General features: G+C 39.0%; 2 protein-coding genes across 2 annotated transcripts; one reads left to right on the plus strand and one right to left on the minus strand.

Annotated features, from left to right (window-relative positions):
• The first annotated feature begins 253 nt into the window (after window positions 1–253).
• LOC117298431 (cullin-3-like) lies at window positions 254–17,385 on the plus strand. Its single transcript, XM_033781690.1, has 20 exons — window positions 254–661; window positions 3,204–3,401; window positions 3,824–3,937; window positions 5,667–5,827; window positions 6,289–6,403; window positions 6,938–7,069; window positions 7,420–7,467; window positions 7,621–7,669; window positions 7,863–8,008; window positions 9,552–9,728; window positions 10,410–10,580; window positions 10,946–11,053; window positions 11,460–11,678; window positions 12,152–12,253; window positions 12,723–12,840; window positions 12,997–13,065; window positions 13,459–13,531; window positions 13,877–13,946; window positions 14,517–14,623; window positions 15,130–17,385. Exons 1-20 carry the CDS (start codon window positions 605–607, stop codon window positions 15,152–15,154), a joined length of 2,259 nt encoding a protein of 752 aa, XP_033637581.1. The 5' UTR covers window positions 254–604; the 3' UTR covers window positions 15,155–17,385.
• Window positions 17,386–20,111: 2,726 nt separating this feature from the next.
• On the minus strand, window positions 20,112–21,140 carry LOC117298594 (cholecystokinin receptor-like). The gene has a single exon (XM_033781913.1). The coding sequence runs from the start codon at window positions 21,138–21,140 to the stop codon at window positions 20,112–20,114; it is 1,029 nt and encodes a 342-aa protein (XP_033637804.1).
• Between the last annotated feature and the right edge of the window lie 1,866 nt (window positions 21,141–23,006).

Raw genomic sequence — 23,006 nt, forward strand, 5'->3', positions numbered from 1 at the left:
GAGCTAGCTAGAACCAGCTCACTCGCAAAGGTCACTTTTTATTCATTCGCCTGAGCTTCCTATTATTTCCGAAAAATAAATAATTTCCGAAAAACATCGTTTTATTCCGAGAGAAGTGCAATTTTGTAAATTATTAGGGAATCAAATGTCCACAGAAAGGAAATTTACGTGAAAACTTATCTTGTTAACTGAGGCGAATGGGTAAAATAGGGCGGAGGTCAAGCGGTAAACAAATCTCTACTGTCTATAAACTTCACACCGATGCGTTTCTCGTCTAAAAATAGCGATAGGAATTTGCGTTTTTTGGTGACTATTTAACACCAGTTTTTCCAAATCGTGTCATATTTTTTTAAAATTAGAATCAACCGAGGATATCCAGAAGAGAGTAGGAACATAGTTTGGTTTAAGAGGCATTTTGAAGCCGTTTTGCTCGAGAGCTACGGCTGAGCACTCGGTGTACTGTCTGCCTGCTGCATATGCACAAACGGAACGTCGACTGACATCGGTGAATGGTGTGTCACCGACAATTTTGGGTGTTCACCGAACTGCGAATATACAAAGTTTTGATGTTTTTAAATCAACGTGAAGACGACTTCAAATCAAAATGAGTTTAACGAAGGGTACGAAGAAAGACACAAAGATGCGGATTCGGGCTTTCCCGGTAAGAAAAATCATTTGTTTAAAATGAAAAATCTATTTTATTCGTTTTTATTTCAATAATTCTTACTTATTTTTATTTGTTTACAAAATAAAAAATTAAAATAAAGTTGATTTACTACTAAATTTCAATCATGAACTTCTAAATCAAAAAATTAAATAGGCTTTACAAAATTAAAATGCAGTCCAAGCTGTGCAGACTTTTTAATAAAGTGTGGAAAATGCAGACTAAATTTGGATACAAAAATACAATATACATACAATACAAAAAAATTACAAGGAACATTTTAAGTTGACGTTTGGTTGGTCCAAATTGGGAACCAACAATTTTCGACAGGTAGGTACAGAAAGGTCAGGAATTTATTGCAGTGATCAGGTTACTTTTGTGTGAAAATTGGTTTCCCCCCCCGAATTGTAATTTTTAATGGGGCATCGATAATCAAGGACAAGGTGAACAAGGTGAAGGGCAACAGAGGTCAACATGATCTGATGTAACCTTCATAAAATATTAGCCTGGTTGGTACCAATTGTAACTCTTTTTGTAAGGTGTTGTGAATTATTATGCTGGTCAATGTTTACATATGTAGTAGTCAACTTTAATTTTGTTAACCCTAACCCTATCTAACACAAGAGACTAGACCATTTGCTTAGCCCAAATTCCCCATATCCCTCAGGTCAGAAGAAGAGCGTTAAGGGCCAACATTTTTCTTAATATGACAGGCTTCATACATTCCCCTCACCCAGCCACCCCTATCCTTGCTTTGAAAACTTATTTTAGGCAAGCTGCATATAGTCCAAATCCCTATATTTTCTCTTGTGTACAAAATAATCTGATTGCCCAATTCCTTCCAAATCCTCTCAAATCAGAAACCCATCATGGTCCTTTTACTTCTGGATCTTCCTCTTAGTTCCTGCACTTTGCAAAAAGGATATTGAAGGAGTTGGACTTTTTATGATTGATTTGTAAATTTTACTATCAAAGCCCAAGAAATTCACTAGTTGTGCTTGAGTTTAATTGAACAATTATTAACAACATATTTTGAACATGTATGAACAACTTATATCACAATTTTAGTTCTGAAAAAAATCCCAAGAAATGTTTAACTTGAAGATAGATAGATGCTAGTTATGAGAATGATTGTTTGTTTATTAAAAATTGTTTTTAAATGTAATTAATATCTTAATGTATAATTTGTGTGGATGATTTCCCACTGTTTACATACAAAGAGAATGACCTACACTGACAGATCCAGGATGTCATTGTCAATCAAGAACACAATGTGACATACATTATGACCCTCTGTGTTGCTTTGTACAAAAGATTAAATATGATGATTTGTTAGGGGCAGAGGCGGGGCCTTTGGATCCATAAATAATGTCTGTACATTGATGTACCACATCATTTCCTGGTAGGGATCCTCTGTGTCAAATGCACATTAAAATTAAACTCTGACTTTTTTATCATTTGAGTGATGTCAGACACATTGGGCGTGACTTAGTTTCTATTATTTTAGGACTGTAAAAATGTCATTTTACTCAATACAAACCCATATAAACAACAAAGCATTTTAGTACTTCTTTGCTGAGAATATTTTCTTTGTAATACAAATACATGTGATAAACACATGACGCGTTTGCCAGCATTAAAGCTATATAATTCTCATACCATTTTGTTGTATGTCCTGTGTTCAGTATGCAAAAATCCTAATTCATAGTTTGTAACAGGAGTATCCAGAAGGATTTGGGTCATTCAACATATTTAGGAGAGAAAAAAACCAGGAGGATTTAGAAAGATTTGGGACCTGTCAAGTTTTGAGTCTCTGAAACTGAAAGATGTGGGCTATGTTAGCAGTTAATGGTGTAAGTCTGTAGCTTTAAAACAAAATATATGTCGAAAGCGTATTAGTGTACATCATATTAAAATTGGCCAAGAATCCACTTACCAATTTGTTTAAGGAGTTTCTAACTTAGTTGCCCCACTTAAGTCCAAGCCCAGTGGTCCAGGTCCGCTGGTCTGGTCATCACGAGGATTGATGAATTTTTTCTTTGGCCGGCCCTTGTCACTCATGCACAACATCCAGTAGCATCAACTTTTAACCTTAACTATTAATTACCAGTGGATAATTTGATGTTTCCCCGTTCTTAGGATAGAAGTGGAACTGTCTAATTAGAGCACATCCACTTGTAGCATGAAGTCTCTTCTCGTTTGTGTGGCAGAAAGAATGTAGCCACTTTATTCTAAGCAGATGTGTTTTTATTCCTGCTTTTTCTAGGAAATCAATTACATCAAGAAATTTTCAGTAGCGTCTTAGTTTTGGTAATTTTGTCTTAATACTTGATAATATCAAGAGAGATCAATACAGTTTGTCATATTGATGAAAGCTGACAAACATTTTGGGCTCTGTAAGGGGTTTGATGAGCCTAACCTCAGAACGGAGTTAAACTTCATAAAAACCACAGCAGTCATCACATATAACGTGACGCAGTTAGTTGTAGGTAGCCGGCAGAGAATATTTCTCATCCTAGTTTATTTTGTCTTCATTCAGACTAACATGGATGACAAGTATGTTGACAACATCTGGGCTTTGCTGAAGAACGCTATACAGGAGATCCAACGTAAGAATAATAGTGGTCTTAGCTTTGAGGAGCTATATAGGAATGCCTACACCATGGTGCTACATAAACATGGTGAACGACTATACACAGGGCTTAGAGATGTCGTCACTGAACATCTAGTGGAAAAGGTAAGATTCTATTTGATTTTCAACAACCACCATAATCTGTATACTACCCTGGTGGGGTTTGAACCCCCTTCCTCCTCCCACCCCTATTCTAGAGTAGATTCCTGTGGATATCTGCTCGCAGGTCGTAGGAAAACACAGTATTCAGTGCTTATCACACATCAGTGTATGGGTAAAACCAAATGATATTCTTCATTCCGATGCAAATTTAAGCTATTTTTATGTAAAGTGCATGTGTTGTTCTCATGAAATTAAGACATTAGGTATTTTTAATAATCTGAAAACTTACAGCTTTCACACAAATCTTTAGTGACCAGTCAGGCAATTAAATAAGTTTAAATTGACCCAACCTCTGATGATAAACAATTTTGTACTGATGATTCCATTCAAAGTATAATGAGGATTCTCACTCTTTTCTTCAACAGGTTCGAGCTGATGTTCTGACGTCACTGAATAACAACTTCTTACAGACACTAAACGCAGCATGGAATGACCATCAGACTGCCATGGTGATGATCAGAGATATCTTGATGTACATGGTTAGTAAAACCCTCTCTACTATCCTACACATGGATATTTTCAGATTATCAGATACCACTGTTGTATTTAATAGTTTGCAAGTTTTCAAAGAGTTTTAACTTAAAAAGAAGTTTGGATAAATTCCTTAGTCAGGGTTCTCCACAGGGTTAAATTTTTCTCAGGCAAAAACCAATCCATTTGATTTTGTCTGGGTCGCTATATTTTTGAACAGGCGCATTTGATATTTTGAGAATCAAAACCGCTTGTGGAGAACCCGGCTTAGACCCTTTTCAATACATGCTGGCAGCTACCTTGAGTTCTGTATTGGGGCAATTAGAAGGACATATCAATTAATTGAGAATGTATTTATAACAGCCGTTAAAACTTCTGTCTACTAATTATTATTATCTGTAATTTAAGTTGCAATGTTATGTCATCTTTATTTGTCATTGAGTTACATTTTTACATCACTCTTTGACATGTTGGACGAAGGAGACATTTCCTGTCTCTTTCCTGAGCCCCTTTCTTTTCTTTGAAGTCGCCTCCCTCCCCTACTCACACTCGCCCCCAGTCACCCCCACTCATCCCCACTTGCCCCCACCCACCCCAACCCCATTCCCCTCTCACCTTCCATCACTTCACCCTCATGTGACCCCCTGATTCATTATAACTCAATCACCTCCCTCCTGAACCAAGACATGATTACGTTACTTTTCAAGCATCCCAGGAATTCCTACAACCATAAAGGCAAATGGTTAGGGTTTGTCTTGATGGTATATCCAGTCTGTCCATTTGGCCTTGGTAGATATTTCCCTCTGGTGATCAGAGGTGGCTTATACAAAGTTACATGTGTGTATTATATTACAACAGTCACATCTACCTACCAGTCAAATTTACATTCAGTATCTTTGATTCTTTGTATAATGCAATCTACAATCCTTGTTTAAATTGCCATGGGCCTTGAATACTAGATACCTTTATAATGTATGTTTATTCATGTATATATGTACTGTGTATTGTTAATTGAAAGGTAGACACTGTGCTAGGAAGATGAACATAATGATGGATGACATTTGTAAAACAAATTATTATTTATTTAATGTAATTTACTGCTGGTGTATATGTCGATACAGTGGTGATAATTCCAATAATTAATGCTATGGATATCTACCTGTAGCAGCCATGGCACTTCCTTTGTGCTTTGTGTTCTGGCTCTATAGGCTTTGAAGCCGCCAATTTTTTTATTGAAACTACAATCTTGAAATGTTATATTCTCAACTAAAAGAAATACACGGTTTAGTTTCTATTATTTTTTGGCCATTGATAAATGACAAATGTATGTTATTGTTTTTTTTTAAATTTAACATGTAAGAATAATCACGTGGTTGGTAAGCATAGCATTACACTGCATTGCTACAGTGTTTGTAATTGAAACACAAACAAACTTTTTCTAAATCGGATACACTGGCCTTTAAATGAAACATTTTCAATATGTCACCTGCAGGGATTTTGTTTTGTAATTACAAATGGACCAAAAGATTGGATAAAAATTAGATTGCTAACAATAATCGGGCAATAAAAGGCCCCCAGATAGCCAATGATTTATGAAACAAAATATTTGAATTGTTAAAAAAAAAAAACGCTTGTAGCATTGTTATTATATTATTTTCTCCGGAATCACTTCAGATTTTTGTCCCTATGGAGAGAATCTGGACAGTTTAATTATAGCTCATTGCCATTGTTTGACAGGACCGTGTATACGTACAGCAGAACAAAGTGGACAATGTATACAACCTGGGGCTGAAAATATTCCGTGATCAGGTGGTCCGCTACGGTAACATTCGTGACCATCTACGACAGACTCTACTTCAGCTGGTCATGAAGGAACGTAGAGGAGAAGTTGTCGACAGGTAAGAAACAAAATTTATTGATGCCACTTTCCATATTCACTACAAACCATGTGAGATATGAAACTTTGCATTGTGGAAGTAGAACTAAGAGAGGCTTGCAGTAGCACCATGTGTAAATCTCTTTTTACTTGTGTTAGTTCTGAAAAGAACCGGTGGTTAACGACTCAACGTTTCGATCAGTGTTTTTATTCTTCTCGGTATGCTTCTCCTGAAGACGATCAGAGCATACTGATTGAAACCTTGAGTCGTTTACCACCGGTTCTTTTCAGAACTAACACTACTCAAAAGAGATTTTCTTATGGTGTTACCAAAAACCTCTCTTAGTCAATGTCATACATGTGTAGTTGTTTACACACACAAGTTTTCTTAGCTTAAAAAAAATCTTGCTAAGAAAAAAGATGGTAATTGTAGTACACTGAGAATCCCTTGATTGAAAGCATGTGTTTACCTTGACATAACAGATCAGCAGTAAAGAATGCTTGCCATACATTGATGGTTCTTGGAATTGACTCCAGATCAGTTTATGAAGAAGACTTTGAGCAACCCTTCTTAGAACAGTCAGCTGAGTTTTATCAGGTAAGCCATTCTACATCAAGCCGTTTGGTTTCAATGGACAGAGAAAGAATCTTGGGGTCTTTCTCAAACCTTGGCTTGGGCCTCATCTCCAGCTTGGGCTCCACGCGCTGCTAATGTATTGGAAACGCAGCTCGGCCTTCAGGCAGATACATTTTTTGAGAATTAGTGTTTTGCACACTGTGTTTCAAACATCACCAGACAGAGCCTAAAGCCAAAGCCAGAGCCCAAGCTGAGGTTTTAGAAAGACCCCTGGGTTTGTGTGGTTAGATTTGACAAGTGGCTCCTTTTGCATCACATCAAGGTTTGGCACGTTTTGGGTACAGGAACATTCTTGTAAAGGCCCAGGGGTGGATTTCACAAAGAGTTAAGACTCGTCTTATCTCGAGTTAGGATGAGTTACTCAACCTAACTTAGGACTAGCCGGACGTTTTTTATATCTCCTAGGACTAGTACTATCTCTTTGTGAAATCGACTCCTGGTAACCTAAACAGTTTGACACTCTGACAGAACTTTATCTTTACTTCTTGTACATAGGCGGAGAGCCAGAAGTTCCTTGCTGAAAACAGTGCTTCAGTTTACATCCGCAAGGTTGAGGCTCGTATTAATGAAGAGGCAGAGAGGGCAGCACACTACCTAGATAAATCAACAGAGGAACCTATTGTTAAGGTATTGCCCCCACCCCACAACCAAACCCTTTATTGACAAATTGACTCTTAGGGATTATCAGTCACTCATAAGTATTGGCCCAGGCCTTGAACTTTGCTCTTGAAGGAGCAGCGTCACTGCAATTTCCCTCTGGTAAGTGGCACTCTATAAGGAAAATGTAAATTAAGTACTTGAACTTTGCAAAGGGCACCATGGCAATTGCTTTGGGTGCAGTGGGTCAATTTGAGGCCTGCATATGAATATACATATTTGCTAGCTCTAGGCAACACTATAAAGTTTGACCTCAGGTTTTGAGTTATTCTTTTACTTATTCAAAGTACCTTAACTTGATTTTTCTTGTTTATGTATAGGTTCTAGAGGATGAGTTGATAAGCAAACACATGAAGAACATTGTTGATGTAAGTATTTAACTATTTTTGAATTAAACAATTTTAAATTTGCAATGCTGGTACTGGAATTGAACCCTTGTTCTTTTTTTAATCAAAACTTAGAGTACTTTTCGAAGGAAAGAGGCCAATGTTAATGAACATGTTTAATCTCTCCCTTTGCAGATGGAAAACTCAGGTGTAGTCCACATGCTGAAAAACAACAAGAAAGACGGTAAGTTAATGCATCAATCATCAGCCCTGTCGTGTTTTGAAGACAAAGCTTCAACTTGCTTGTTTACTTAACGAGTTACTTGGGCAGAGCAATCTTCAAAACAATGACTTGATTTACTGCTTAATTACATTTTTGGAGAATTCAGAGTGATGAAACTTCATGTATTTTTCACATCTTGACACATTTCTTACAGACTTGGCGTGTATGTACAAGCTTTTCATTCGAGTCCCTAAGGGTCTGGAGACGATGTGCAAGTGTGTGAGCGGGTATCTAAGGGAGCAAGGCAAGGCATTGGTACAAGAGGAGGACTGTGGAAAGAATCCCATACAGTATGTCCAGGTAAGTTGTTGGGTACTAGAGGGAAGTCTGGGGGTAGAACCTTGGGTACTAGAGGAAGACCGGGGTAGAACCTCGGGGTACTAGAGGAAGACTGTGGAAAGAATCCCATACAGTATGTCCAGGTAAGTTGTTGGGTACTAGAGGGAAGTGTGGGGGTAGAACCTTGGGTACTAGAGGAAGACCGGGGTAGAACCTTGGGGTACTAGAAGAAGACTGTGGAAAGAACATACAGTATGTCCAGGTAAGTTGTTGGGTACTAGAGGGAAGTCTGGGGGTAGAACCTTGGGTACTAGAGGAAGACCGGGGTAGAACCTTGGGTACTAGAGGGAGACTGTGGAAAGAACCCCATACGGTATGTCCAGGTAAGTTGTTGGGTACTAGAGGGAAGTGTGGGGGTAGAACCTTGGGTACTAGAGGAAGACCGGGGTAGAACCTTGGGGTACTAGAGGAAGACTGTGGAAAGAACATACAGTATGTCCAGGTAAGTTGTTGGGTACTAGAGGGAAGTCTGGGGGTAGAACCTTGGGTACTAGAGGAAGACCGGGGTAGAACCTTGGGGTACTAGAGGAAGACCGGGGTAGAACCTTGGGTACTAGAGGAAGACTGTGGAAAGAACCCCATACGGTATGTCCAGGTAAGTTGTTGGGTACTAGAGGGAAGGCTGGGGGTAGAACCTTGGGTACTAGAGGAAGACTGGGGTAGAACCTCGGGGTACTAGAGAAAGACCGGGGTAGAACCTTGGGTATTAGAGAAAGACCGGGGTAGAACCTTGGGTACTAGAGGAAGACTGTGGAAAGAACCCCATACAGTATGTCCAGGTAAGTTGTGGTGAGGGAGGGTTAAGTCTACTAAAGGTTGAAGTCTCAGCTCAGGTTCTAGAGTACTTGAACACAATACAGTGTGTTTAGTTAAGTTGTTGCTTTTGTGAATTTAGACGAGTAACATGGTTGATGGCAGCAGTCAGGTTGGCCTAGTGGTTTCTGTCACTGCCTTTCACCTCTATGGACCCCGGTTCGAGCTCAGACCAGAGCCTAGCATGTGGATTGGGGGCTTCAGTCCCTGCCTGATTATGTGGGTTTTCCCTTCCCTGCCTGACTGGGTGGGTTTTCCCTTCCCTGCCTGACTGGGTGGGTTTTCCCTTCCCTGCCTGACTGGGTGGGTTTTCCCTTCCCTGCCTGACTGGGTGGGTTTTCCCTTCCCTGCCTGACTGGGTGGGTTTTCCCTTCCCTGCCTGACTGGTGGGGTTTCCCTTCCCTGCCTGATTTTGTGGGTTTTCCCTATAGGGGTTTTCCCCTGACATCTAAAGCTGATATTTTACCATTGTCTTCTGTACAAAAAGTTGGTGTGATGTCTCCATTAGGATACTTTGCCAACTACATAATTTAGATTCAGAGAGTTGCTGGTCTTCTGAATTTACACAAGCAATGTGGTTGAGAGGGCATTTTGTCAAAAAAATAACTATCGACCAGCCTTTTCTGTTCTAGCCATGTAGATTATTTTGGGAACCAAACATTAAGGGATATTTGTTTTTTTGTTTGTTCAGGACCTGCTAGAGCTGAAGGATAGATTCGACATGTTCTTGCGAGAATCGTTCAACAATGATCGCAAGTTTAAACAAACCATCTCAGGAGATTTTGAATACTTCCTCAACCTCAACGCCAAGTCCCCTGAGTACTTGTCCTTATTCATCGATGACAAGCTAAAGAAAGGCGTCAAAGGGGTAAGGAAGTCATATGTTCTCTCCACAAATTCTCTCCAATATTCTTCTTCATGTTTTGACTAAACAAATTGTAGGAGGCTTTGTATGATGAAAGTATAATTAGTAAAGGTTTGTGATAGTGATGGTTCTGAAAAGAACTGCTGGTTAACAACTCATTGTCCTGAAAACGATCAGAGCATACTGACCCAAACGTTGGGTTGTCAAAAACCAACAATACTCAAGAGAGATTTACACTTGGTGCTACCGCAAACCTCACCTAGAACAATTGTTTCATCGGGCCGGGCATTATTGATTGATTTATTTATTTATTTCCTCAAAACCTCCAAAAATGGAGAAGATACAAAGATTATAAGGGGTTTGCATTTAATATCAAGGTAATTTAAGGATACACTAAGCATTAGTAGGACATTGTTTATCAGGGGCCTCCTGAATCAGTGCTGCACTGATGCAGGGCCTTGCTGCATCCTTGCTTTGTGAATCTGGTGAACCATAGACAATGCATCACACAACAACTGACTGCCCACACTTTGGCCTTAATGGGGGCTTTACAGTCTTTCATCAAGCTTTGGACACAGCCATCAACTGGCCGACACACTTTATTAAGAGACCGACATAGCATACGACATAATCATAATCATCATTACAATCATAATTTAATTACCATTTTTGTTTCCTTCTCAGCTAACGGAACAAGAAGTGGAAGCAATCTTGGACAAGAGCATGGTGTTGTTTAGGTTCTTACAAGAGAAGGATGTCTTTGAGCGTTACTACAAGCAACATCTTGCAAAGAGACTACTTCTTAATAAGAGTGTTTCTGATGACTCAGAGAAAAACATGATCTCAAAGCTTAAGGTAAATAAGGAGATAAAAGTGAAGCATCAGGGTCCAATGTCACTGGGTAGCTTAAGGCAACTAATGTGCTGAAACAACTTATGCAATGAATAGACCCCCTTGCATAATGCCAAACGCTACAGGGATGCTGGGGTCACGAGGACGTTTTACTCACAAAGAAGAGCTTTTGTCCAATGACTTGCCTCCTTAGGCCTCAGTTAGGGCGGTTTTTGAGAGTATGGTGTCATATGCAAGGGGTGTATTTTAACTGGTAAAACTTGGAAGAGAAGTTTCTGCTTTCATTGTTGGTCCCTCCCGCTTGGTATTAACATAATTAGAGTCATTCAAGCGTAATACTTTCCTATTTCTATTGTATTTTTTTTTAGACGGAATGCGGCTGCCAGTTCACATCCAAACTAGAAGGAATGTTTAAAGACATGACTGTGTCCAACACCTTCATGGATGAGTTCAAGAATCATGTACAAACAGCTCAAGTAAGTGTCAGTAAGTGTACAGCAATGAAACCAAAGTTTAGGTTTGGGCTCTGGTTTAGATGTGTGCTGTGGCAGTGTCATGGCGGAGCGGTTAAGAGCACCGTACACAAGCTCTGCTGTATCTGATATGCAGAGTGTGGGTTTGAGTCACGGTCCTGACACTTGTGTCCTTAAACAAGATATTTAACCATAGCTTGGTCCTTCGGATAAGACGTAAAGCTGTAGGTCATGTGTGTTGCTTTAAAAAACTATCAGGGCATGCAAAAGACCCCAGTACACACTTATCGCAAAGACAAGGGGTTTGCCCCGGTGTGTCTGGCAGTGCGAGAACCATGAATGTGACACTAGAAAGTAAGAAAGAGAAAGTATAAGACTGTAGTGTTATTAGTCTCTATCTATTTGACAGATCAACATGTATGGAGTAGATCTCAGTGTTCGAGTCCTAACTACTGGATTCTGGCCCACTCAGTCCGCCACACCACAGTGCACCATACCACACCAGGCTAGAGGAGCCTTTGAAGCCTTCAAGAGGTTCTATTTGACAAAACACACAGGGAGACAGATCTCACTAACACCACAGCTCGGCTCAGCAGATCTACATGCAGTATTTTACGGCTCAAAAAAGGTAAGTGTTATAGAATAATACTCACTGCTGCGAATAATACTCACTGCTGCGAATAATACTCACTGCTGCGAATAATACTCACTGCTGTACAGTACTGAACATTGTACAGACAAGAAGCAGAGATTGAGAAAAGACAGAAAATTCTGCACAATAAAGCACTGTTCAACCTGAACTGTAATAAACTCAGTTCCTGTTCCCTCCTTCTCCCATCACCGAGCCAAGGTAGCACTTAGTCCAGCATTCTCCTCTGAAAGATGATCAGAGAATACTGAGCATAACATTGAGTTGTCAACCAGCAGTTCTTGTCAGAACCAATACTACTCAAAAGAGATTTTCACATTGTGAAACCTCACCTAAACCAGCGGTACTATATATTAAGGGTAGACAAATCATTTGTAGGGCATTATACTTCTCTTAAGCAGGACAAATTAAACTCTGTTGTGACCCTTATTTTCTTTTCTCTTTACAACTAGGAGGTTGGTAAGAGTGAACTGAAGAGACACATCATCCAAGTTTCTACATATCAGATGTGCATCCTGATGCTATTCAATTCAAGAGAACAAGTCACGTATGAGGTAGAATCATTTTATTAAACCTTGCCATTCTCATTGATAAACCAATAGAAGTCGTCTTAAGTACACAGTCCAGCAATGTCACAGCGTTATCACAAACATCACGAGTTTGTAATTACCATCATGGAAAATATAAGGTCCTACTTCTAGAAAGATCATAGCACAAGTAACTCTTCATTATCGACGATCAGCTAAGACCACAAACCTATTTCATTGAGCTTCTTAAGCACAAAATGGAGCTAAGCACAAAATGGAGCTAAGCACAAGAAAATAAGGTTACCAGCTAGAATACCATGGCACATGTATAGTCTGTAAATGTTATCCTGCTTATTTTTGCTTAGCAGCTCAATGAAATCAGCCCCAGAGCATTCGCTGCAAGGTCTAATCAGACATTTGGATTTATGCAGAAGTAGCCTGCTCACCTTGAAGACAAAACTTGATCTAATCTTGTTTGTTTCCTCCCACTTTACAGGAGATTGGCCAAGAGACGGATATCCCAGCGAAGGACCTGATACGAGCATTACAGTCACTTGCCTTAGGGAAACCCACGCAGAGAATATTAGTCAAAGATCCCAAGTGTAAAGAAATCGGTATGTATGACTACTTAATATTGGGACTTTCTACTTACTGATTTGCTATAATATTCAGACTTACAATGTTGGGAGGATTTTGAACCAAAGAACTTGGGGACATTTTAGACATTTGAGACTAATGACTCTGTATGGTTTTACTTTATTGTTTTACAGAAAATAGTCACATTTTTACAGTCAACGATCAGTTCACCTCAAAGCTATTCAGGGTCAAGATCCAAACAGGTGAGTCAGAAACTAGACCAACAGATAAGAATTTATGGATTATTAGTCTGGATTTCAACATCCACACTAAAGTAAAAACAGAACAGGTACGATATTGTTCTACGATGATTGGCTATTTATATCAATATCAACTTGAGGGCCCCTACTGCACTACTGACTTGTGCAAAAAGTCTGTTGCTAAAATAAATTAGATGTACTTTGTGTTGGTATGATTGTGAACTTAAAGAGTGGTTTTATTTCAGCTGTAGTGATCAGAACACAGATACAACTACGACCACTCTCTTCAAACAGGAAAATAGTTTCTTTGGAGATAATTAATGACATTGTGTACCTGTAAGAAACATAGTTTGTAAATAACTGGCATTATTTGTGATTGTATTTTTCATTCTTTAGTGGCGGCTAAAGGCGAGTCTGAACCAGAGAGGAAAGAAACCAGGACGAGGGTCGATGAAGACAGGAAGCATGAATATCCTTTACTTCAAATACTTGGAATCTATCATGTCCCCTGTAACCATAGATGGATTAATAATAATAATAACATTTAAGACTTGTAATGTGCACATATCTACACTGCTAGGTTTCAAGGAACAGTTAAAAAAAAAAAAAAAAAACAGACAACAAAATTAGTCTTTGAAAACCTGTGACATTAAATAAGTTGTGAGAAGGGATTTGAATTTTGTGGTACAAAGACAAGTACAAAGACAAGTTTTTGCCAGATTGATCAGTACCAACTTCAAAGCTTTAGACTTTGTTAACTTTCCAAGTTGTGCAGAACATTATACTTGATATAATTCTTAACTGAGTGACTTACGATAGAAGCAGCAATCGTTCGCATCATGAAGTCCAGGAAGAAGAGACAGCATAATGTACTAGTAGCAGAGGTAGGTTTTAGTATTTGGTTTGCGAGATTGTCCTGCTTTATAAATTATTCTACCACCTGGGAGTAGATTTGCGTAATTCGGGAGAATTCTGAGTTCTGCAAAAAAACTGTTTTGCTTTTTAAGTACTGCTTGTGGGAAGGTAGAAAATCGGCCGGGACTATTTCTTTCGCTTAGTGGATCTGGGGACTTCTCATTAAGAACTTCCCTGCCTTGGATTGAGTTCTAATTGGTCTCAACCATTTCGGCTAACATGCAAGTCATCAACAGTTTGTTTGTATCACAGTAAAACGTCTCTTGTGTATTTGTATTTGTACATAATTGTCCCAATGTTTTCAGCAGTATGGTTTGCTTTGATATCTCTAGAGACTGACCAGATCAAAGACAAAACCAAAGTTGCCTGTAAAAATGGCATTAACCAGAAACTGTTTAGTGTACATTTCTGAAGAGAAATGCATCAAGCTTGTCATAGGGCTATTATTACCAACAAAGCAAATTCACATACAACTTGAATTTATCCTCTTGCATAAAAACAAACAAGAAATGTAAGTTGTAAGTTGTATTTGTTTGCAGGTTACCGAACAGCTCAAATCTAGGTTTCTACCAAGTCCAGTGGTCATCAAGAAGAGAATAGAAAGCCTTATTGAGAGGGAGTATTTAGCCAGGACGACAGAAGACAGGTGAGCCCCCCCCCCCCCCCGCCATACCGCAATACCTTCCCTTAAATCATAACCTTTCCTACAACCCAATTCTGTACCCTGATCATTTACCCCCATCAAAGATGCTTTGCATTGCTTTATAGAATACTGCAAGCAGTCTAGAAAATTGCTTTAAACAAAACTGCTTTTCTTTTTTACCAGGCAACAGTCTAGAAAATTGTTTTTTTTTACCAGAAAACAGTCTAGAGAAAAAATACTTATTTTATTTGAATATATAATGCATAATTTTGTATCATTCTTAATATAGGTTTTCTCGGTCAAATTCGGCAAATGAGCAGTCAATTTAATTTTCATGCGTTCGAATTAGAGCTGTTTTGCTTTTCCAGTTGTTACTGCGTTTCAAATTCAGAATTCGGCCATTCAATTTCGTTTTGTTCAGGATAAAACCAAAATGAATATTCTTTATCCCAGATGCATATTTACATCTAATAACGTTATCCATCTTCTTTTCCATTTACCGTTTTCAGGAAAGTCTACACATACGTAGCATGAGATAAACAAGAAGTGCAGTGTAAATTATCGGTCCTTCAACCCCAGAGTGGAAACAACACAAGTCATCTTATTATATTTTATTTTAATAAACAAAAAGCATTGAATTGAGGCTCATTCTGTAGCAGTCATTTCATCCATTGATTCAAGAAGCAGTATAAAGGATTTTGCAGTGTTAATAAATCCAACTTGACCCCAACATCACAGAGCTAAATAGCCAAGAAAAGTTGCTTATCATTTCAAAAATGTGTGCTAAGCAGAATCAGATGAGCAGCCAAAGCATCGTGTAATGTAGGTTGTTTGTGACTGGTGTCCATGACAAAAAGATTCGGTGAGCAACATGTTCTGTTTAAAAAGCTCTATGAAATTAAGTCTTTTCATTTTCTTATGACCAGAGACAGGGGGTGGGGGTGATAGATTTGTTTTGTTTTAATCACAAGTTCATCTATGGTGAGCTTAACGTTGACTTTTTAATCATGTTGGGTTTTTATTTTTTGTTATTTAAGTTAACACCCATTGAAACCCTGTGGTGTAGACATGTCTGCCTCACAACATGTTACAATTGATTGTTTTTGTCCCAGCTTTATTTACTTATTATAACAGCTTGATTTTTGCAATGATTAGGACTTCACACGACAGCAACATTTTGTAATTTACATAAAAAACCACCCACAATTGTGATGAAGCCAGTACTGCAGAACCAAATCATCTTGGATGTGGAGTTTATGGATATGGTTGGTTCTGAGCCTAATCGTTGGGGTTGGGGATGTCTCAATAAGTCTGGGTTTTGGTTTTTTGTTTTAATTATTATATCTGAGGGTGAGCAATATATGATAATGCACTCTCCATTATGCAAATTCAGCTGCCAACAACTAATAATCAATGTATTTATTTTTGATAATTTTTTTTAATTGCCAACAGTTTGTGTCCACTGTGACCTGGTCTAGGCTTTTGCAGTTTCATTTAAGAAGTCCTTGCTAAAAACCCAGATCTATCTGTGCACTGATTGGTCAGTTTCGCTGCTTATCCGGTTCTATCTGAGCACTGATTGGTCAATTCATTGCTCATCAGGTTCTATATCAGTGCTCTGATTGGTCAGTTCACTGCTAATCCAGTTCTATCAGTGCTCTGGTTGGTCAGTGTAATTGCTAATCCAGTTCTATCAGTGCTCTGATTGGTCAATGTCATTGCGAATCCGGTTCTATCGGTGCTCTGATTGGTCAGTGTAATTGCTAATCCAGTTCTATCAGTGCTCTGATTGGTCAATGTCATTGCTAATCCGGTTCTATCAGTGCTCTGATTGGTCAGTGTGATTGCTGGTCCAGTTCTATCAGTGCTCTGATTGGTCAGTGTAATTGCTAATCTAGTTTTATCAGTGCACTGATTGTTCAATATCATTGCTAATCCAGATGAGCTATGATTTGTTTGTCATCGGAAGTTATTTTGGACAATGAGAGGCATTTTGGTTAAAGTGTCATATCGATACACACATTTAATAAAACACTGTTATTATATTTCTAACATGTAAATCATTGAGTAAAAGGACTATTAGCCAACATACACCCCCCCCCCTTCTTATTCCTGTCCAATTGAGCAACAGACGCAAGAAGGTACATTCATGTTCATTGCGTCTCACAAGATACACCCCCCCCCTTCTTATTCCTGTCCAATTTGAGCAACAGACGCATTGCGTCTCACAAGATCAGAGCCCAGTTTCATATACACACTGTAGCTGCTTAAGCACACGAACAACAGAGTAAGGTGACCAGCTAACATACCATGTCACATGAACAATCTGCGACTAATATCCAGCTTACTTTTGCTTAGCAGATAAACACTCTGCTTAGGGGAACTCAAAATTTTGTCCTGGAAAGAAAACAAATGGGACTTCAGAGTTTGAAAGTCCTGCTTACTATTATTTTTTGGAGCGTGTAGAAGAGGAGCCTATAAATGTGAGGACGGTGGATTCTTACTTACATAAATCTGTATTGACGCTAACTATATGTTATAATTATTGATAAAGGGCTTTATACTAGATAAGCTCTGGGACAAAACTGTGTGTTTTATGCATTCACATTGTACAGTATCACAATAAGCATCTTGTTAATATCAAATGAGCTTGATGCAGCTCATACAAAACTACGGAAATAAAACAATATTATGTTTAATTTTCTTTGGAAATAAAACCAACATTTGGTGTACATTTTGTTATGTGCTTATAGCGTGCAATTGGATTCGACCCTTGGTATTACTTATTCCATATTTGGATAATTCTGGCATAGATTTCAGAATGCATAGAAAAACCAATCCCTAATTTTGTTTATTTATATATATATGTTTTTATTTATTTATTTATATATATATATTTTTTTTTTTTTTTTTGGGGGGGGGGGGGGGGTTCTTAATATCACCAGCAGGCCTGATACTTCACAGAGGCAATATAGGCGATTGCCTCCATGCCCTTGGTCATTGCCTTGGTGCCCTTTAAATGCCCCAGTAGAAGTTTATCACAGGGATATGGGTGCCCTGTCAAAAACAGAGCATACAGGCCTTTACAAGTGTTCTCAGAATTGAAAAGGTTGTGTGTTGAACCAAGGAGCTAAATTACTGTGTTAATGGTGCAGTTGGAAATAGTTGGCCATTAACAACTAGCCCACATCATTGAAGCAAAACAAGCCTTGTTTCGTGACAATCAACCAAAACGTTAACCTTAATTGGTCTCACTCTGGATAATTATTGTGGTAGTTTGTTCATCTTACCCAACTGCAATGGGACTCTGGGCCTAATTAAACTGCGAGGTGTCCCTGAACAGTTGTGTAAGGTGTTTGTTGGAAGGTAGTTAACGCCTCGTCTTGTGAAATATGACTCGGTGTATTCTTTCCATTATTCTTCTTTTCTAATTTTCTAAGGAGAGACCAACAAGTTTAGAGGTATCTCGAACCATGCTCGAACACTAATTTCCAAATTCACATATTTCTTTGTTTGAGAAGACTGGGTTGATTTGAACCGTTGCTTTTATCACCTTATGTAGCCTGATTACCCTTTTTTCTGGGTTCATTAAAGCATGTCTATCTTCACTCTCTCTAGAAAGAGACTTCGATTACAGATACCAGTCTTCAGAGTTGAGTCGCTTCTTCGAATCCCTAATAGATGGTTAAACAATTACAAGGAGATCAATTTATGATAAGGGCAAGTTAAAACAAATTACACAAGTATTTTTCTGTATTTGTTTCCCCCCTCCACGACTTAAGGAAAGGAAGTGGAAGAGTAAAATAATAATACATAAGGAAGTTTTAAAAGTGATCCCCTAGAGCGAAGGACTGAGGTCACCAGCAGGACGCGCACCTGTCGCATCAGGGCTTGTGATATTAATAATAATAAGTTGTGCTCACTTTCTCAGGAAGAGCGTCTTATTTAAGGCATGAACAAACTCCACGGTTGTTTTCATATTATTCCATGATTGTTTTATCACATTTAATGAATTTCCCGAGAGCGCGGGTCTATCAAGTGAGAGTTGAGCGTCAGTCTTGGTTATCGGCCCGTACTCTTTTGGTGACAACTAGCAACATCCTAAAAGTCTCTTTTCAGTCATTTGTCCAATTTTTTTTTTTTTTTTTTTACAGTGTACATATACCCTAAGAAACATACATTTGCAATAATAATTAAAGACACTTTTGCAGGTGCTGTGCAAAGTGATTTTTGCTTGCCTTCAAGCAAAACAAAATGCAGACCCATCTATTATGCGACATCAATTTGTTTTCTAAATAAAAAAATTCAAACTGTACTTTTTCCGTTTTTCAACTGTGTGACCCTACTTCGGAAATGTATTTCTTATACGCGACCAAGTTGAAGCCTTTCGTTCTATAAGTAACCACGATTTTGAAAAGGCACTCCTAATAATTCCCTCAAATTAATTACTGAAAAGGTGAATATTCTGAAGATCACAAGCAGTAAAAAACAAACAGTAAGAGTAAAACCTAAGATTAATCGCCAGCTCAGACCTAAGGTACTTCGTGCATCTTATAAGGTTTTGATCAATTCCTTTGCACATTTTCAGCTCCTGGTAATTTGGGTCTAGTGATAAAAATACGGTCTTCCAAGTAATTGTTTTGCAAAAAAATAATTCATTCTATAGACCATGTGAACTTTGTTTACCATAAGTGTGACTTGTGCATTCTTTGTGAATTCTGCCAGGCAAGATACTACACAGGTACTATGGGAAAGTTGACATTTTGTGTCATAATTTCCACATAAATCCAAGAATTATAAAAGTAAAAGCTGGACAAGTTTTGAGACATGCCCCCTTTCATCATATCAAAAGGTGATATGAATGAGACAGTGCAATCTCCATAAAAATAAGATTTTATGTTTTATTCCATTAGGCTGTGTACAAATGGTGCCTGCAGAAAGTCCAGGCTCTGTGGCTCTTTTGTAAACATGTGATGTCACAGGTCACATCGTCTATAAGTCAAACATTCGATTGATTGATTTGTATAAATTTTATCAAATTTATAAATGCATTTTTCATTCGATCGCCTTTGATCATTACATTTTAGAAAAGCTATGTGACATTATAGTTCTGAGCATACGTAATGTTTAAATCCGATGACAATACATGTATATCGATAAAATGTAATATATTATTTTATGTTAAACAAACAGTAAACACATAATAACGTTTCAATTAAGCCACCAACATCAAAAATAAGTTTTGACAATAACACGAAAAGTACATTTGGCTTTTGGTTTTCTTCTCAGGCACAGTATAATTTGTATATTGGGGGAAATGTACAGACCTTGTTATCGTTAATTAATACTTTTTAATTAATTAAAGAACAGGTGCAGTTAACTGGAGAACTTGTCACTAGTAATGTTACTTTTCTGAATCCAAAAGTCCAGTGGAGAATGTGGCTATATCAGGTTGTCTCTAAGTTCAACAGAGATGTTATTTTAGTGTCCTTTATTTTGATCGAGTTCCACCGGTGTGTGTTTCAGCTGTACCGTTGTTGCTTGAAGATCCGTAACGCTCACCAGAGATATGAGAACGAATTGCCGCATCGCCGTAAAACAAGCATTTGACTCCTCTCTGAAACTGCTTGTACTTCATGCTGTACACGATTGGATTGATACAACAGTTAGCCGCAACAAGGAACGTGCTGAAGACATTCAATGCACCGGTGAAATCCAACTGAAGCCATCCACAATTGAACATGAAGAAAGTTATCTGACTTGGACTCCAGCAGATAAGGAATACAGCAAAGACGATGACCAGGGTTTTGAAGGTGTTTCGCCGGGCACGGAAGAGGGACTCCTGCTGGTCGTTCACAACCACGGGGGGCTTCGGCTCGGACCCGGCTACATGTATAATGATGGGGGCTGGCACAGGGGCGACTCGTAGAGCACCTTTCTTCAATGAGATGGCAGTGTGAATGTAACAGAAGAGCATCACGCCAGCCGGTAAGAAGTACTGGAGAACAATGAGAAGGGGACCGATGATGAAGGATACAGAAACACGCTGGAATTTACAGACACCCTCCACTACGTTGTATATGATGAAGGAGTAGGACTTGAGCAAGATACCAATGATCCAAGCCAGTATCATTATAATGATGGCTGGGCGACGGTCGAAGAAGGTACGGTACTTCAACGGGTAGACGATAGCGGCATACCTCTCAAGAGTCAATCCAAGAAGGTTGAATGTTGAGATGACGAAGAAGAGCCAGAGCATAGCGTCTCCGATCCACACACGGCATAGAACTTGGCCCGCCATGGTGTCTGGTACAGGGTCCGGGTTGGGGATGTTGCTCTGTAGTAGAAGGAGCAAAGAGCCGATGAAATCAATCACAGCTTGGTGACAGATGAAGGTATTAGTCAGAGTGTGCATGAACTTCACTCTGCTGATCACCAAAATGACCAGTCCATTATCTAAGATGCCTACCACACCAATAATTGTCTTGAGTATGCGAAGAATCAGTAGAGCTTCAGCCATATTGCCTCGAATACCCAATCTCTCAGAAGAAATAACTTTCTAAGAGTGCTCTCTAAAACAGTGGAACTAGTTTATACTGCATTTATCTTTAGTAAATTAGATGATAACAGCACCAGTCTTCCTCGCTCTATGGTTCAACACAGCATGACTGAACAGCATTTTTTTCATCAGTGTTCTATCAACTGGATACGGGAGTCAAGTCGTTTGATAGTGTGTTTCATCTTTTTATACATCTTGGTAATAGTGAAAAGTGTGTTGTATAATCGGCGTCACCGAGGGTTGGCTGCCTAATTTATACCAACGTCACCATTGATGTAGAGACTGATTGGTTCATTTATCACGTACAATGAGCAGTGAGACACCACGCATGTTCACACCATTCATGTTGTATCTTGTGGCTTTCTCGTCTCTCTCGAGGAGATGCCAAAAGGCGTCTTGTCTATTGTCGACTCAATTTAGTAAGCTGGAGTGTGTATGTGTATGTTTTTGTTTTGCAAATATATACTTAGTCCAAGAACTAATGAAAAGGTGGGCAGGCAATGCATGCTTCGTTTTTTAAAGGGCACGGACACCAATGTAATTTCTCCTTGGTAAAGGGCATCCTATGGGTTGTAAATTTTTACTTGAGTATTTCAAGGGCACCAAGGAAATGACCAGGGGGCATGGAGGCAATTGCCTTCGTTGCCTCTGTGAATTATATCAGGACTGAGTTGGGATTGCCGAACTTTCTCTTTCAAAGGCAGCTGGTTGTTTTTAAGGCATTGCATTGAGGTATATCATGACAGAAGTTTACGTTACGTTTTCGTTGATTACTCGACAGGATCCTTAAAGAGGACAAGGGTGCTTGATTTTTGGTGTAGCGGCAGATCGGACACAAAAGTCCCATCAGAAAAAAACTGAAGAAACTTAAGGTGCTGAAGACAAGACAACTGGAACTCAATTGGTTCTCGACAAAGTGCTAGTAAAAACTTGGCTGCTGCTTACTAGTACATGTACTTGATGTAGGCTTGGTGCAGCTCCTCCCTAAGGCTAGAGTAGAAATCGGGGAGCCATCAGTTCGCGCGAGAGCAGTGATCTCGCGAGAGCACTATCTCAGCGCGTGTGGCCGATTTAACGACTTGTCCACTCTGAAGTTGGGGCGGCCAACACCACAACTGGGAGCGAGTTCCAAAGTTTGACACTCTACTGGGAAAGAACGAACTTCCGTAATATCTGAGTGTGGCTATAGTAATGGTCAGGAGTTTGCAAGGGTGGTATGATTTGTTGTTGGAGGGAATCCATGCTTCAGGACTCCCGGTCGTGCGGCTCTTTCGAAGCACATTGCTGAAAGTGCAATCTGTACTACTGATGACGAAGCCTGGACATAGCATTTCAACAAGAGGTTGCTCATTTATTTTGCATGGCAACCTTCTTCTCTCTGAGGTGCGATGAGGTCAAAGCATCACATGCTCAAAGTGTCTTAATTTACTTCTTCAATACGCGGGTCATCAAAGAAAACGACAAATCGGGAGAAAAAACTAACTAATCAAAAAGTAACTCACTATAAAACAACAAGAAAAGGTGAGAGTCCATACAGGATATTAAAATGCCTGACCCAATGACAATTGCTACAGGGGATGCAGATGTCCCAGACAAGTCGTAATTAAAGATTGACAAGAAAGTTTCAACATGTGGTCAAAATGGCCTTGCTTGTGGAGCTTGGAGGCTTGTTTAATAACGTTCCCTAACTGAGCACCATAGCATGAAATAACGAGGAGGTAGGGTGAAAACGTGCACATTAAATGAAAAACAGTTTTTCTGTTGATTTTTCAAAAACGCAATACCAAAGTATGATGCATGTTATTTGGAATTTTTTATTTTTTATTT

The sequence above is a fragment of the Asterias rubens genome, chromosome 13 (assembly GCF_902459465.1).
Source record: "Asterias rubens chromosome 13, eAstRub1.3, whole genome shotgun sequence".
Taxonomy (NCBI): Eukaryota; Metazoa; Echinodermata; class Asteroidea; order Forcipulatida; family Asteriidae; genus Asterias; species Asterias rubens.

Bases quoted from the DNA above. Each gene is read 5' to 3' on its own strand.
- LOC117298431 (XM_033781690.1), top strand. From the start codon at position 605: ATGAGTTTAACGAAGGGTACGAAGAAAGACACAAAGATGCGGATTCGG. The intron at 8,009-9,551 runs GTAAGTTGTTGG...TTGTTTGTTCAG, and splicing joins ATCCCATACAGTATGTCCAG to GACCTGCTAGAGCTGAAGGA. The intron at 11,679-12,151 runs GTAAGTGTTATA...CTTTACAACTAG, and splicing joins TATTTTACGGCTCAAAAAAG to GAGGTTGGTAAGAGTGAACT.
- LOC117298594 (XM_033781913.1), bottom strand. From the start codon at position 21,140: ATGGCTGAAGCTCTACTGATTCTTCGCATACTCAAGACAATTATTGGT.